A 15430-nucleotide genomic window follows, 5' to 3' on the forward strand; every position below is an offset into this window, starting at 1 on the left:
ACATCTTGCATCACACTTTTCACAGCCCTTATGGTAAACATGCCATATCTGACAATTACAAGATGAAAACAAAGACCTCACTAACTGTCTCCTGGCCCTGCAGCTTTATCTGCTTGCTCAGTTAACCCTCTCCCCACTTCAGCTGAGCAGATAAAGGAGCAGATAGAAACATATTATACATATATTAACATTTATTGCGTGTTCATCCAGAGAACACAACTCCAGCAGCAACCCATGAAATTCCCAAAGGTTAATAAGCAATCTGTGGCACTCACTCCCAAAATATGGGAGAGGATTGGGGCTGGGGTGGGAACCTGTCAGGACAAGGCAGAGGAACAAGGGGAATCCCTTCTGAGGAGAAGAGATGTCACCCATGGCTGTGTCCGTTATGGAAGGATCCCAGAGCAGCTCTGATTTCCCGGCTGACACTTCTCTTCCCACACAACCACTGCAGCTTGGAGCAGCAGCTCTCTCTCTCTGCTGGCTGCTTGGCTTCTGGGATTAGAATCTCATGGACCTCGGAACTAAAATCCTATTTTCACCTGATTTTCTCCTGGAATTTTTTTACAGATAACGAAGCACAGCCTGGATTTCTGAAATCACCAAGTCAAACCCTCTGCTACTTGCACACCTGGAGACACATTTTAGAATGGAATCTTGTGTGATGAGTCGCCCAAGGCTATTTTTTTATTATAACATCCATGACATCTTCTTATTTTCACAGCTTCATTATAAGCTTCAGGGTTGGAAAAACAAAAAGCAGACAAGTCGCAGGATGACCTTAGGCAGGAGACTTTACTTGATTCAAACATCCATTTTCCATCCGCTTCCTGTCTTGTTTTTCAAAGTATTTCAGGGAACAAAACTGATGAGCACAAAGAGCATTCAGAGAGAGAGGGAGCAAAGGGAGACAGAACAAATATCAGGCAAGGGAATGGAGCTGACAGAGTGCTCCTGTCTCTTTGAACCCGCAAGGAAAATGCATGGCAGGAAGGATTCCAAAACCACATCTTTCTTGCGTGAAGGGAAGAATTAACGTTAAGCACAAAGTATTCCTTGTGGTTTATTCTCATTACGTGACATGTCAGGTTATGCTGATTTGGGTTAAAAACAGGATTTCTTTACAAAGCTCTCTGGGCACTGGGCTTAGTGTGGGTTAAAAAGAGCCTAAACCCCACAAATTGTGCTTTCATAAATCCACTTAGGAATCTCATTCTTGGGAATTCCCCTAAAAATATGGATAGTGGATATATTAATGACAGGTTGAAAGTTTCACCTGAAAAACAAAAGGCCCAAACTTTTGTAAAAAAAAAATTACACAGAAGTTTCTATGGCATGGCTTTCTCCCTCAGTTAGTGCTAGTTTTCATTAGAAGGTGAAGAGAATGCTTAAAATTGGTCAAATAGCATGAAGATTTTGTTGACATGTTTTCTGTATGTGTGTACATACTTTTCCTGAAAGGAACATCCAGTGAAATCCTGGTTGTCCAAAAGACTTTGGTCAAACTGCTTTGAAAGATACTGAATTTATTGCACTGAAACACAACTGACTCTTTTAAGGGCTTTAGTAGTATGAGGAATTCACTCTTTGAACACTCAGTAGCTGTAAAACACACACACACCAATTTATTTTCAGAAGAAAAAAAATATTTATTTCACTATGGATGGTTGCAAGAGAGGAAAGGAAAAAAAAATCAAAATAAGCAGTACAATTATTTGTTTTTCTAACCTCAGGGCACCCCAACATCCACCCTTCTTTTTTTGTGATATGTCATCTACAGTTCTATTTTTTACACATCCATATTTCTAGTGTTGATCAGAACTTGACCAAATTTTGCAACTTGACTAAAATTTAGAAATAATTGTTTTAATTAACACAATTTCACAGGCTACACCAGCCTAAGATTTGGGTCTTAACAGGAGGGGGAAAAAAAGGCAGTTTGTGTAGTTGGGGATATTTAAGTTAATTTCCAAACTGCCACATGGACAGACCCCCAGGTGTATCCATGCTAAAACTCTTATAAATTTCAATGGAATAAATATCAGCGTATTTATTATGAACAACTCTCTCTGCAGCTCTCTGTAACACTCTAATGAAACAGACACAACATCAGTGCAAATTGCAACAGTCTGCACGTTTCACAGATGATGTAACTCAGCAACAAAGCCTCTGCTCGCAGAAACAGAGCAGCCCCAAAGTTCCACCTTTGAGGTAAACGCGAGGAACTTTCACATTTTTTCATCTTTGTTCCCCGTGCATTTATATTAATATTCCGTTCTGACGAGGGGTGACCAGCAAATCCTCAGCAATTCCAGTGGATCCAGCTGTAAAATCCAGCTGCACCTCTGGGTCTGTGGCACTCCCTGCCAGAGTCAGGGATGTTAGGGGTAGGTCTGCATTTTCCTGAAGGTTGCATTGGTGATGCTGAGCCGGGTCAGCCTGGCCCCGTAATAATCGATGATGTAGCTGGAGCCATCAGAGGGGCCAACGATCTGCAACAGAAAAAAGAACCAAGACTTTTCAATATGAAGTGAAATATATACTTTGTGCTAATGTCTCAATTACTGCTAATTTTCCCATCATAAAATTAGTCATGCTTAATTAGTCAAACAGAAACTAGATTTATTTTGAAGTTATGCTGCAGTTTAACTCTTTTAGCCAGCACTGTCTCAGAAGGAACATTTCCCCTGGGCTTCTAATCAACCAAATTACACACAGGCAGGCACTGGGACTCAGCTAATCCGAGCAGGATTTGAGGCACAAAACCAGCCTAACAAATGAGTGGGCTCCAAACCACTTTTCCTGAACAAAGGATGGTCGGCAGCAGAGAATTAGGCTGATGACAAGTGTCTTTGAAACACTGAACAGGTAAGGAATGAAGAGGAGGAGGAAAGATCATGGAGTTTTTGTTCTGAAAGTGCTAAATTGATGTGGAGTCACCAGGGAGATCAACAAGGAGAGATGAAAGATACTCTCAGCTGGATCTGTTAAGTGCTCTGAGGCAGGATCACTGCAGAGCAGAGAAAGGAGTTTGAGAATGCACACAAAAGACAGATCCAAAGTGCACACTTTTAAAATATTTTCCTACAAACCCACAGAAACAACTCCCATGCCCACCATGGATTTTGAGCTCATCGCAGCCCATTTGCAATTCACGCTAAATGGCTGCGCTGCTGAATAAAACAATTTGGCAATTTCATGATGTCACAAGATGTCACCCCAGCTGGGGATTTAACCCTCGTGAATCCCTCAGTCACAGCTCTCTGCTGGTGAGGGACTTGAGTTTGCAGGAGAGGTGGGAAATGGAAGTGGCAATGTCATCCTTTCATAAAGCACAGGCAAACACAGAACCTGAGGGCTCTGGGAGCAGCAGGACATCCCATGCTGAGTCCAAGACTCTGCCCCACACAAAGAGCTTCTGACCACCTGAATTTATGGTGCTGTGGCTTCCAAGCTATTCACTGTCACTATTTATAGATGGCTAATCTAAGTTTTAATTCCAACAGCAAATTTATTGATATTTTGTGTCTATATTCTACAACACCAATCTCCAAACAGAGCCAAAATAAATGCCTTGATTTTTCAATATCCAGTGGTTCTTAAGGCCAAAATGCTAACAAAGTGTTAGTAATCAAATCAAAGCTTTAAAAAACACAGATTTCTATCTTGTTTTGAAAGCCATGACTTACCTGCATTGAAATAAGTATGAAATCAATTAAGCTCCCAATTCCACAAAACCCTACAGTGCAGAACTTTAACAAACCTGAAAAAGAAAAGTAAAATTTAATGTAGCTTTAAGCAATCCCTGGGATTTCATCACTGGTGGCAATCAAATCCAAACTCTCCCCTCATCCCACAAAATGTGTGTATTTATATATATATATATATATATATATATATGCATCTATCTAGAAGCAGACCTAAAGTTAAACTTCTTTAATTGTTAGGGGGAAAAACCAAACCACATACTCATATTTCTACATCCTGAACACACTTTAAAGATTTTGAATAGTAACATTTTTAACATCTAAATATTCTTAAACAAGGAAAAGCAAAAGTTGATAATCAGGTTACTGAAATATTTTCACTGAGGCACAGACAGAAAAATCCCAATTTGAGCTGAAAATTTTACTTCTGAATAGAAAGAGACTTTCTACCACCTCATGAGTTGCAGCACATACTGATTTGATTTTCAGAACATGCAACTCTGGAAAACAATCCTTTGTATAATTTTTACATTTTTGCTGAAATATGAATTTCTTTTGAACATATATTAAAAATATATAAACACTTCTTTTTAACTTGTATTCAAAAATGTTTGGTTTTATACAAATAAATGAAAGATTAATAGAAAATATGTGGGAACAGCAACTGACAGATGAATGTTTTATTGGAAATTGTCCTGCAAGGCAGACTTCATTCAGAAAAAAGAGGCTGGCTTAAATTTATGGTTTTTTTAATATTGATAGTTTCTTGTACAATGAATGTAATCCAGAGAGAACTGTATATATGAGAATAGATATGTATAGATGTATAGATGTATATGTGATCCAGAGAGAACTATCTATTTATGAGTATTATTTCAGAGGAAGATCTTGGTTAATCCCCTCTCTCCAAAGCTCCAACTTGTCCCTAAAGCACCTCCTCTCGCCCAGGGCTGTGTATGGGCCTGCACAGAGAAGCTGTGGCTGGATCCCTGGAATTGTCCAGGTGGGATGGGGCTCTGCACAAGCCAACCCAGTGAAGGTGTCCCTGTCCCTGGAACCTTTACTTCAGCAATGGATGGAGGAACTGTTTCTGAACCTGGCATTTATTTCTGGAGTGCAGGGTAAAGTTGGCTTTTTCTCTTCCTCCTCACTTCCCTCCCTACAAGCAGATCACACTGAGAAAATAAACTGCTCTAAAGTACAGAGGGAAAAAATAGTGTTGTTCTACAGTAATAACTCCTGGTTTGGTTCACAGTGTGTGGGAGAGGAAGAGGTTGCCTTCCTGATTTCTTTATACTCAATAGCTTGTTTGTATTTGTGTGCTCTTTAAACAAAAGAGAAGGGAAAAAAATAAACCAAAGAGCATTTACAGTCTTCGTTACACTTGCAAAAAAGATTTCAGTGCCATTAACCTTTCTTAACCATTTTTTGCCAAGGCACAGATGACCTAAGAAATCCCTAATCAGCCACTGTAAAGGAATCCAATGGGATGATTTTTATTCTTTTCTACTCTTACCTATTTGCTTTTCAAAAGATTGAAAATCTGGCTTTGGAAGAGTTTAATTTTAAATATTAACTCTGGCTACTGGCTACAGTAAAATCCAGTAGGGTTAAAGCATTAGCCATAAAGAAGTTCTACAAAAGAATTAAGGATTTATGAATCTATATTACCACAATATATTAAAAATAATTACTGCAAATATTACTCCAAATCCAGCGGTACAAATAAATAATGCACCTGATTGACTGCTTTCAAAAATGTATCTTTTTGTGACACAGATGGACAAAGTAAATGCTAATTATAGAATCCCAGGGATAAAAGACATGGATGTTAATCAAGATCATAGAAAAGGACAGATAATGTCATTTAAAAGAGTTGGCATTTAATGGGCAGAAACTCAAAATTTCTGGCTGAAGTGACAGCAACACATACAGCTTTTTCCACATCACTGCTCCATCCTATCTATACTTGAATTCACTCCCTTTGTCCAGCTCAGAAACAAGGCTGTGAGGGCAGTCCTGTCATAATAAAGTATTTCCATTACTTAAAAGCCAGTGGCACCATCATCCTGGGAATGAGGTCCTGAAAACCAGAGAGAGGTTTTATTAGAAGTCCCAGCTTCTGCAGAATTGTTATTAACCCCATGAGTTTTCTTGAAGGTGTGCATTTGTCAGAATAAATTCCGTCTCCCAAAACACCAGGTTTACTGTAAAATCTGTCCACTCTTTTCTTGGTGAAGTCAAGTCTCATTTAAGGCTGGCACGTGAGGCAAAGCCACTTCTGCTCCAGTGCTTCACAAAAAATGCTGTGATAAAACATCAATGCAAAACAAAACTTTGAGTAGCAATAACCACATTTGCTTATTAGGATTTTATCTGCTGGACACTGCATCTCCATTTGTCAGCACTCCAGCAGAAGAGCAGGCTGAGGATAATGCAGCACTTTGTCTCACTTGACCATGAATAAGGATTCTAGTTTTAAATATTAAAACTGTGACTGTCAGCCTTCATTACTCAAAATGAGAGTATACACATACAAGTGTAAGAATAAAAGAATAAGATTTACCTCAAAGAAAAAATTAAGGAATAAACTTACCTAGTGCAGGATATCCTAGATAAAATCTATCTGCTCCCAACCATCCAAGAAATAAGGAAAGAGCCACTGCCACTTTGTAGGAGTATCCATTTCTGCCAAAAGAAACAAGCAATGTAGATAATGACTGCAAAATATATCCACTCATACTTTTGACTGTTAAAGTAGTGACTCATTTTCCTGCTGCTCTGGTTTTAAATAAAAACAACAGACTTGTTATTTATCTTCAATTAATGGCCACGGAATTGATAATGTTAAGCTTTCAAACTGGGAAGGCATCCTCCATAAAGGAACCTCAGCTGCTGCAACTCAACTGTACTCTTACAGAATACAGATTATTCTGAAACTAAATGATGATTTCTTGTCAAGACATAATTCAGTTGCTGATCCATCCCCAGCTCCACAGAGCAGCTCCTAACAGTGCAGCCCTACTGAGACAAGGCCAGGAAGGCAGGAGGTGTGTGAATACTGTCTGCAGGCATTAGTCTCACACGCAGCCAAATGGAGAGGAACAGGACAGGCAGGTGAGATGTCAGCAGAGACAGTAATTGCCACGAGATCTGAAGGAGAAATGAACCATGGCCACCGGCTGAAGGAGCTGCAGGAAGGATTCAACAAAAAAGAGTAAGTCTTGGATTCACTCATTACACTGTAAATGGCACAAAGTCACAATGAAAAGAACTGTTGACAGCACAGAGGTGCATGGGGGTAGAGAGGAGCTCTCAAGTTAAGCTTCCCATGGTTAGTCATACAAAATAAACAGATAGAACAGACTTTTCCAGACTTATCCTAATTGGAACCATTCTTGCCAACAGCTGGGGCGATGCAGCCACCAAACCACCTGTAAGTGCAGTCCCTGCTGGAGAACCTTGCACTAATAAGGGAGCTAAAAACATATTGCTCTCAATGCTGGAACTGCTGCCTCGGCCAACAGCGAGCTCCTGAACAGCAAACCCAAATGTAATTAGAACTGAAAAATATTCAGTAATTCACTGTTTTGATACGTGCACCACTACGTGCCAGCAATTATTTAATAGGCCCAAATTAAACTCTTGGTTGACAGTTGAATAAAACAGTCTCAAAAAGACAGTAGCTGACAAAAGTCCAAGCACTTTTATTAAGCATTTTCTCCAAGCACTTTTATTAAGCATTTTCAATGCCAAGTAGAGACCTACCTTTTTTGCTTATTATCTAAATTTGCTGACTTTAAAACCTAATGGCAACATTAAGTGATTAAACTGTGACTTTTACCTCAGTATTTGTTACTTGGTGTTTATTAGCAGCACGGAACACACAGGGCATTCCTGGAACCCAATGTAACGTAAATTATCATCTTTAGAACTGTCTTGTTTCCACTGTAAAGAACACTAATGGGTTTATTTAAAACTTGAGGTAAACTGCTGGAAATTGTTTATCAACTACAAAGTGTCAACAGCCCTCCAAGGACACTAAAGCATAAAAAGAGCTGTTACATAAAAAATGGGAACACGTTTTAATTTTGCTCCTGATCACAGCTAGCAATAAACTGAGCCCCTGCCTGTGCACTGAGATGCTTCTGAAAGCACAACAGTTTCTGCAGCCTCATCAACATCAAACTGACGGGCAGAAGAAATCCAGTATGAAGGGGAAGCACGAGAGCACTGTAACAAACAAGGCTGCATCCACTCTGTTTCCTTTGCCTTACTCCTTCAGACAAAAACATGCACAAAGAGTAAACCAGTGAGTAGGAAAATGACACATCCTGAGCATCTGAAGGAATTTCAACAATTGGGTAAAAAGATGCAATTTCTTGTCAGTTCCTCTTTTTATTTTCTCTTGCTCCTCAGCCTCATCCAGCCTTTATCTTTTCTGCATGCATTTCTTCCATTTGCCAAGTTAAAAACTTTTCCTCCCAGCTCTTCCACAGCAGTTGACAAGAGCAGGTGCTGCTGTAGGTTGCTCTTCCAGGGTCTCTTGGCTCTGCTCAAAGACCTGTCCACACTGAACCCCATGAATTTCACAGAGAATTTTATCATTCCACGGCCTCTTTCCCTGGAATGGCAACACTTGAACAATGGACATTTCAACTCTGCAGCATCAGGGCCTGCACAATATTAAATAAAATATACGATAATGCCAATCTGGGGGATTCTAGAATTTGGCCAAAAAATAAGATCTACCTCCAAAACATCAGATTAAAGCCAAACCTAAGCAATCTTGACTCCCAGTACTTCTTTGCTGGAACAACCTTACAAGCTTTTCCTTGAATTATTACTACGGAACCTGAACTTGAACACATTCACTCGCACAAACATGGACCATCTCCTGGTCTTGCTCTAAAATAACCAGACCCCAGAACTTAGCCAAAACTAAACTACACTTTTGGCTAAGGACAACATGCTGATTTGTCCTTCACAAAAGCTGGGGAGGGAGATTCACCTGCTGTCCCCATGCTGGGACAATCCTGCCATGGGAAGATGCCTTCTCACACTAATTTTCTGGCTAAATGAGGTGCAGTTATTTCTACAGTTACAGTTTTTACCAAAACTCAGTACAATGCTGAAAAACCTTCAAAAACCAGCAGAAAAGGCAGGGCAATTGTTGTAATAGTGAGCTGGAGATTCCTGCTTAAAACAATATTTCTAACACTTAGGTAACATTTAAAGTGCCTCATAAAAGGTCTGTCAGTGACTGGCCCACTTTTTAAATAAGTGTACAGATGAAGGATGGTGATATTAATCTTGCTGCCATTTTTTACTGGTTTTAGGACATTATGAAGGACATCCTTGTGTAACTCTATCTATGTTCACAGTTGTATTTTACTGGAATTTTCAGTCCAAAAAGGGTTCCCTTCTCTTTCTCTCATACCAACAGCTGAGGGACTGGAAAAGTCACAACGAGTTGTTTCAGCAGTGTAACCATTGATTATTCATTATAAATAATAGTCATGATAAGTAACAAATACTGTAAGAAGGAAGACATTTCTCTGCCTACAGACCTGGATTTTAATAAATAAATGTAAAGAAAAGCTACCCTTAAGAAGTGTTACTAGAAAATATACTAAACCAAAAATATATGTATACAAAAAACCTCCAAACATAGAAATTACCATCTAATCTAAAGAGGAAGCAATTTCACTAAACTAGTATAGCTCATCTTCTCCTCAGCCCCCATCACAGATGGGACTGAAACACAATTGTTTCTGGACAAAAATGTGACTGACGTCTACTTTGCTGGCATTTAAATCTGATTAGATGTAATAATATGTTTTCTTCAGTTTGCTGAGCTTTGACTGCTGAGAAGACTAAATACAGAGAAAATATTTATGAAACTAAGAGGCAGAGCTGTACTTCTGAGTTAGGCAAATTACTGAGCAGCAAGTAGCACATCAGAGTTATCTGCCCAGCAGAGTGATAGGGAGGTATCCAGTATTAATTCCCAAAGATTCCAGCAGGACAAAAGAGAAAGGTTCCAGTGTGAATCCCAGAAAAAGAGGAAACAAATGGCAGGGACAGGTGCTGGCTGATCATTAGCACTGGCCAGTTGGAACATTTATTGGTAGCCAGAGCTCTCCATCACTCACAATGTGCTTTACAAAAAGGAGGCCCATCATTCATGTACCAGAAACAGGCACTGTGGATTGGATTAGACACAAAAGTTGTTTCAAAATAGAAACAGTTTCTGTTACAGATTTTGGGGGGATGTGCAGAGATCCTGAAGCTCCCCTACAATTCATGCATCACAGAACTTCAGCAGCAGCTCCAGGCACACTTTAAACTGGCATGCAGCACTGAGCAGCACAGCCCTGTCCAGCCCTCCTTTGTCCTCTCTGTTTTATCCTTGAGTCACCCTCATCCCTGCGCTGGCAGCAGCACTTGAAGCCACTGTTCTGTGACTCAAACTGGGGAACTGATCCAAGGCAGCTCCAAGCCAGGGCAGCTCCCTGATGTCCTGGGGTCTGTCAGGGAAGGGGATGGAGGGGGTCCCCAGCAGCTCCTTCCAGCAACTGGGCTGATTTTAAACACATGTGAAATGTGGCCCCAACATTTGGAGCAAAATTTTGCCAAGCTGAAGTACAAAGTAAAGTAAAGGTAAAAGAATAAGGTAAAGCAAAGACACAAACATAACAAAACAACAGCAAAAAAAGGACAGACTGACAGATTTCCATATGAGCATGCACATTTAGAGCAACCTGGAGGTGTCCCTGGCCATGGCAGGGGGACAGAATGAGATAGGCTTTAAGATCCCTCCCAAACCAACCCTTGCCATGACCCTGTGTTGCATCCTTGTAGTGTTTATTAGAGGATTAACTACTGGGCAAAATGTGCATGGTTCTGTCTTGCTTCTATTTTCCTCCTGCCAACAGAGCATACAATTTTGGACAAACTTGAGTTTTTCAGATCCAAAGAGTACTCACACGTTGCGACACTCAATGGGCTTGTAAAATCCAACTTCGCGTCCTGTAAAGAATTTCTCTATGCCAAGGTGATCTCTGCAAGTAATGTTTGGTGCTGGCAGACATTGAACTGAGGACAGAAAATTATTTGATATTAAGCAGTAACTGACACTCAGAGCAGTTTTCTGACTACACACAAGTGAAACAAATTAAGTTCTGCTGTGCAAGTCTTGATACAAAGCACAGTTCACACACAATTACTTGTTTAAAATATTTTTTAAGCCAGTCCTACCACTAACTTGTAGTTTTTCTTTGCTACATTTTAAGCAATATATACAAACCTAATTGCTGCCCCAATGCTGTTGTAATTTCCACTCTGGCTTCAATATGAGTCAATGAGAAATCTGAAGCTGACTCACAGAGAAGATTTTCATCATGAGAACAGTCAAATATTGGAACCAGTAGCCCAGAGAAGTCATGCCATCACCATCCCTGGAGGTTTGCAAGGTCTGACTGCACCAAGCCCTGAGCAACCTGGTTGGAATTCAGTGCCAACACTGCTTGGAGCAGGAGGTTGGACTATGCAACTTCCTCAAGGGTCTTTCTACCCAAATTATTCCATTTTTCTTGACTCTTAGGGGAACCAAAGAGGAAATCACAGCAGAAACTCACACCTGCTAAAGTTTGCAATGTACTACCAGAATATTAGTCACTCTCCAATGCTGTAGTCTGTTGTTTTAAAGGAAAAAATATCTGTCCTTTACCCACTTTCTATCAGCTTTCAGTACCTGTGAGTCCTGTTGGTTAATTCCAATAAAAATGCAAGCCAGGTTTAACATTCCTTCCAGATTTTCCAGTAATGCACACAGGCAAGAGATGGATTTTATTAATGCCTATCCATATTGCATAGGGCCAAAAAATGAAGTAAGATTTGAGTTATGTGTGGACTTAACTGCTATAAAATCTTACATGGATTTTACACCCCATCCCTGGAAGTGTCCAGGGCCAGGTTAAACAGGGCTTGGAGCAGCCTGGGATAGTGCAAGTTGTTCCTGCCCATGGCAGGGGGTGAAATGAGAAGATCTTTAAAGTCCATTCCAACCCAAATCATTCCATGATGCTACTGACCAATGTGCCTAATCTGAGGCAATTACAAAAATAAATATTATTTTTGGTAAAGTAAATTAAGCAAGGAAGTTTTTTCCATTGTTAGAATAAACCCAGCACAGTTAAGATACATTGATACAGGAAAGGCCACTGTTCTCTTCTCAGTGTCACTCCAAAGACTCCAAACCTTCTACTCAATGACACAACTTTGCTGCTTTGAATTAAACCCCTGTTTGTCTGGGTGAGGGATCACAGAAAGTGATCAGAAATTGTAGGGCTTCAAGTATGAACTAGAAATTAACTTTTGATTACTTAGGTAATACTGAAAATAAGCAATTCAGATACTGTGAGGACGATCTAAAAACTGGTGTGTGTGTGTGCAAAAATGCTGCACAGAGAAACAGTGTTAATTAATTCAGCCACTTGTTCTACTCTGAAGCTTATCTCCTGTTGAAAAGTGCAGTGTATTAAATACAATCACATGGTAATTAGTTTAACAACTGACAATCTTCATTATGATCAATCTCAAACTGTGCAGTATTTTTTCTGGTCTCTGACTGCCCATTTATAGTCAGGGACACAATGTGAAAGTGATGGAAAGAACTGAAAAAACTTTATTTAAAGGATCCATTGTGCAAAGTATTTCCATCCAGTGTCTGAAATTATTTGGAAAATCTTCACTGTCCCAGAAGAAAGTCATTCAGCACTTATAGGAAGCAAATATGAACACAGATGAATTTTGAGGGCTCCCCATCCTTGGAAGTGTCCCAGGCCAGGCTGGACAGGGCTTGGAGCACCCTGGGACTGTGGGAGGTGTCCCTGCCGTGGCAGGGGTGGCACTGGGTGAGGTTTAAGGTCCCTTCCAACCCAAACCATTCTGTAATTCCATGAGTTTAAATCAGGGGTGCACATAAAGAGAACTTGCTGTGCCATCAAACACAGACCATTTATTTCAATGCCTGGGAACATCAAAGTTAAGCACAGGTAGGAAAATAAGTAATCGAGTTATGAATTTTTCTGTTGTGCTCTGAAGTATGTCAGAATTGAACATAAATAAATAAATGTGCTCTCAAAATAGAGCCTCATGCACCAAAACCTGGTGATGATGGAAGGCACAATGTTGCCTTAAGAAAAAAACCCTTAAAAATTAGAAGATTTTGAAGGCTGTTCTGTCACATGTCAATTCTTTTAATAATTCTATGCAAAATCAGTATGACAGGAATGGTTTGTTTTAATCACAGTGGTGCAGGACAGAGCCTAAAGGGTGTAACATACACTGAAGAGATTTACCAGAAACCTCACTTACAAAAGTACCAATCACAGACAGAGTATTTATTCCTGTTTAGTAAAGCACCCAATCCACACAAGTGTTTTGGGCTTTCAGACTAATGATATTACTAATCCCATCTTTTAGAAAGCTCATCAAGTAGATACACAAATGAGTAAATTGAACACTTCCTTGAAAAAAACGTAGTTAATCAATATATAAGTTAGAAATCCTTACCATATGCTGTGTGATTTGTGCAATTCATTGGTTCTTGTGTGCTATTGTCTATTTTAGGCTCATCACACATATATGTTCAGGTAATTGAGGAAAACAGTTTTCATATCAAACACTACAACAGGTTTAACAGTAATTTATTCCACCCTCTTTAAACCCCCAGGATTTAAGATGCACCTTGATGTTGGTGCCTACCCATCCCCCAAAAGAGGAGCAGCACATTACCATGCAGCAAATCTGCTAATCCAATTTAATACACCAATATATCGCATAAGCCCCACGTTTAATTAGTGCTGCAGTCAGCACTACCTAAAGGAACTACAATATTTATCAGTCACAGCCTCTGTATTTGGAGGCAACAAGGTAGCACACGCCTCATCTGGTCCTGTTCCCTTATTTAAATACCACAGTGCCTTGAAATTGAGGCATTTGGTTGAGGAAATTTAATATACGGGAACACGCAAAATTCAACGAACGCGTAAAAATGAGCATCTGAAACGCCAGGAATTTGGTGCAGGAACAAACTGAGAAGGAACTGACTTCCAGAGGTCTCAACTCCCACAGCCAAGTAAAGCAGGAGGTGAAGCAAGCTTTTCCAAGATTTGCTTTCCTGACACTTTTGATCATCAAAAAATGTCAGCTGCCATCAACCAACATGTTCTGGGGAGGGCAAGAGGTGCCTTGGAGAGCCAGGAGCCTCGCACCTCCTGCTCCTCGGAGCTGTGCAGGGCACAGAAACACATTATTTCCTGAAAAAAATGGTGAAAAAAATGGCAAAGTCTCCACGTCTCGCTCCTGCAAATAATAAGTAAGGTGGCAGAGCAGGCTCTCTCATCCCACGGCAATCTCTTTGAAGGGCACCTCAAGCACGCACTGGGGCACATACAGTACCACCAGAAATCACAAAATTAATTAGGTTGGAAAAGCCCTCTGAGACCATCGAGTCCAGCCTGTGACTGCTGCCCTCCTTGTCACCCAGATAAGAGCACTGAGTGCCACAGTCAGTCGTTCTTTGGACACCTCCACACCCCTGGGCAGCCCTTCCCAATGCCTAATCACCTTTTTGTGAATAAATTCCCCCTGATGTCCAACCTGAACAATACCTGGCGCAGCTTGAGGCCGTGTCCTCAATTCCCGCACCCTGAGGAGCCCTGACCCGCTCCTACCAGCCGAGACCCCCTCGGGGCTCCCACCCTGAGCTCTCCCCGACCCCCCGGCCCTGCCCGGCCCCTCACGGTCCCCACCGCCCCTTCCCCTCCGCACAAGCGCTGCCCCCCTCACACCGGGCCCCCCGCCACAACAACCACCCCCGATCCGACCCCGGCCCCGCTCAGGATATTGCCCCAGCCGCAGCTCCTCGCACTTAGGCGGCGGCTCCGAGCCCGCTGCTCCCTCCAGGGCTGCGAAGCAGAGGAGAAGCAGGACCAGCGCCTCAGCCGCGCCGCTCCGGGCGGCCATGACGGGACCGCCGCCGCCGTCAGCTGACCCGGGGAGGAGCGGAGCGGCCCTGCCGCGGGGAGAGCCCGCGATGGCTGCGGGGAGAAACAGAGGGAATCCCGAGGTGTTCGTGGCTTGCTGAGGGTACGGGTTACGCTTTTTGGGGACCTTAAGGGTTTTTTTGAGTGGTGGAGGGTGACCTCATTAAATATGGCGGGCGAGGCCGCACTGAGGGCAGAGCGCGCCCTCACTCAAGATGGCGCTGGCAGGGCCCGGCGCTGGGACGGGCGGGGTCGCGCCCCGAATAAAGATGGCCGCGCCCACCCGCCTCCGGCATAGCCCTGCGCTTGCCCGCACTAAAAATGTCGGGTGGGAGGGCCCCGGGACTGAGGGGAGCCGTGAGGAGCCCTGAGGCGGCTCCCGCAGCGGGGCTGGGGCCGCTCCGGGTGCTGGCACCGCGGGCCGGACTCGCCCTGAACCGAGCGGCGGGGCCGGGTGAGGTGAACCCTCCCCGCTCTTCCAAACACCCACGCTATAGCATTGGCCCACCCGGCAAAATCGCACCTCTGGGTGTCCCTGCTGGTGTCTGGAGTTTGCTGAGAACTTGAATAATGTGTTGAAAAAGCCCAGCAGATGTTAAAGGTCTGACCTGCCAAACCTGGTTAACCCAGACTGATGCATCCCCTGTCATCCAGGTGGGCCTGGTGTGC

The 15430-nt window shown here is 42.2% G+C and overlaps 1 protein-coding gene across 1 annotated transcript; it reads right to left on the minus strand.

Moving 5' to 3' along the window:
• Nucleotides 1-1624: 1624 nt before the first annotated feature.
• Nucleotides 1625-14897, minus strand: TM2D1 (TM2 domain containing 1). Its single transcript, XM_058030449.1, has 6 exons — nucleotides 14619-14897; nucleotides 13287-13356; nucleotides 10697-10805; nucleotides 6304-6395; nucleotides 3690-3763; nucleotides 1625-2492 (listed from the first exon to the last, which is right to left on the minus strand). Exons 1-6 carry the CDS (start codon nucleotides 14739-14741, stop codon nucleotides 2382-2384), a joined length of 579 nt encoding a protein of 192 aa, XP_057886432.1. The 5' UTR covers nucleotides 14742-14897; the 3' UTR covers nucleotides 1625-2381.
• Between the last annotated feature and the right edge of the window lie 533 nt (nucleotides 14898-15430).

The sequence above is a fragment of the Melospiza georgiana genome, chromosome 9, assembly GCF_028018845.1.
Source record: "Melospiza georgiana isolate bMelGeo1 chromosome 9, bMelGeo1.pri, whole genome shotgun sequence".
NCBI lineage: Eukaryota > Metazoa > Chordata > Aves > Passeriformes > Passerellidae > Melospiza > Melospiza georgiana.

Coding starts and splice junctions, on each gene's coding strand:
- TM2D1 (XM_058030449.1), bottom strand. CDS start 14,741: ATGGCCGCCCGGAGCGGCGCGGCTGAGGCGCTGGTCCTGCTTCTCCTC. Junction 13,357..14,618: donor AGCTGCGGCTGGGGCAATAT/CCTGAGCGGGGC, acceptor ACCTGAACATAT/ATGTGTGATGAGCCTAAAAT. Junction 2,493..3,689: donor TCATACTTATTTCAATGCAG/GTAAGTCATGGC, acceptor TTTCTGTTGCAG/ATCGTTGGCCCCTCTGATGG.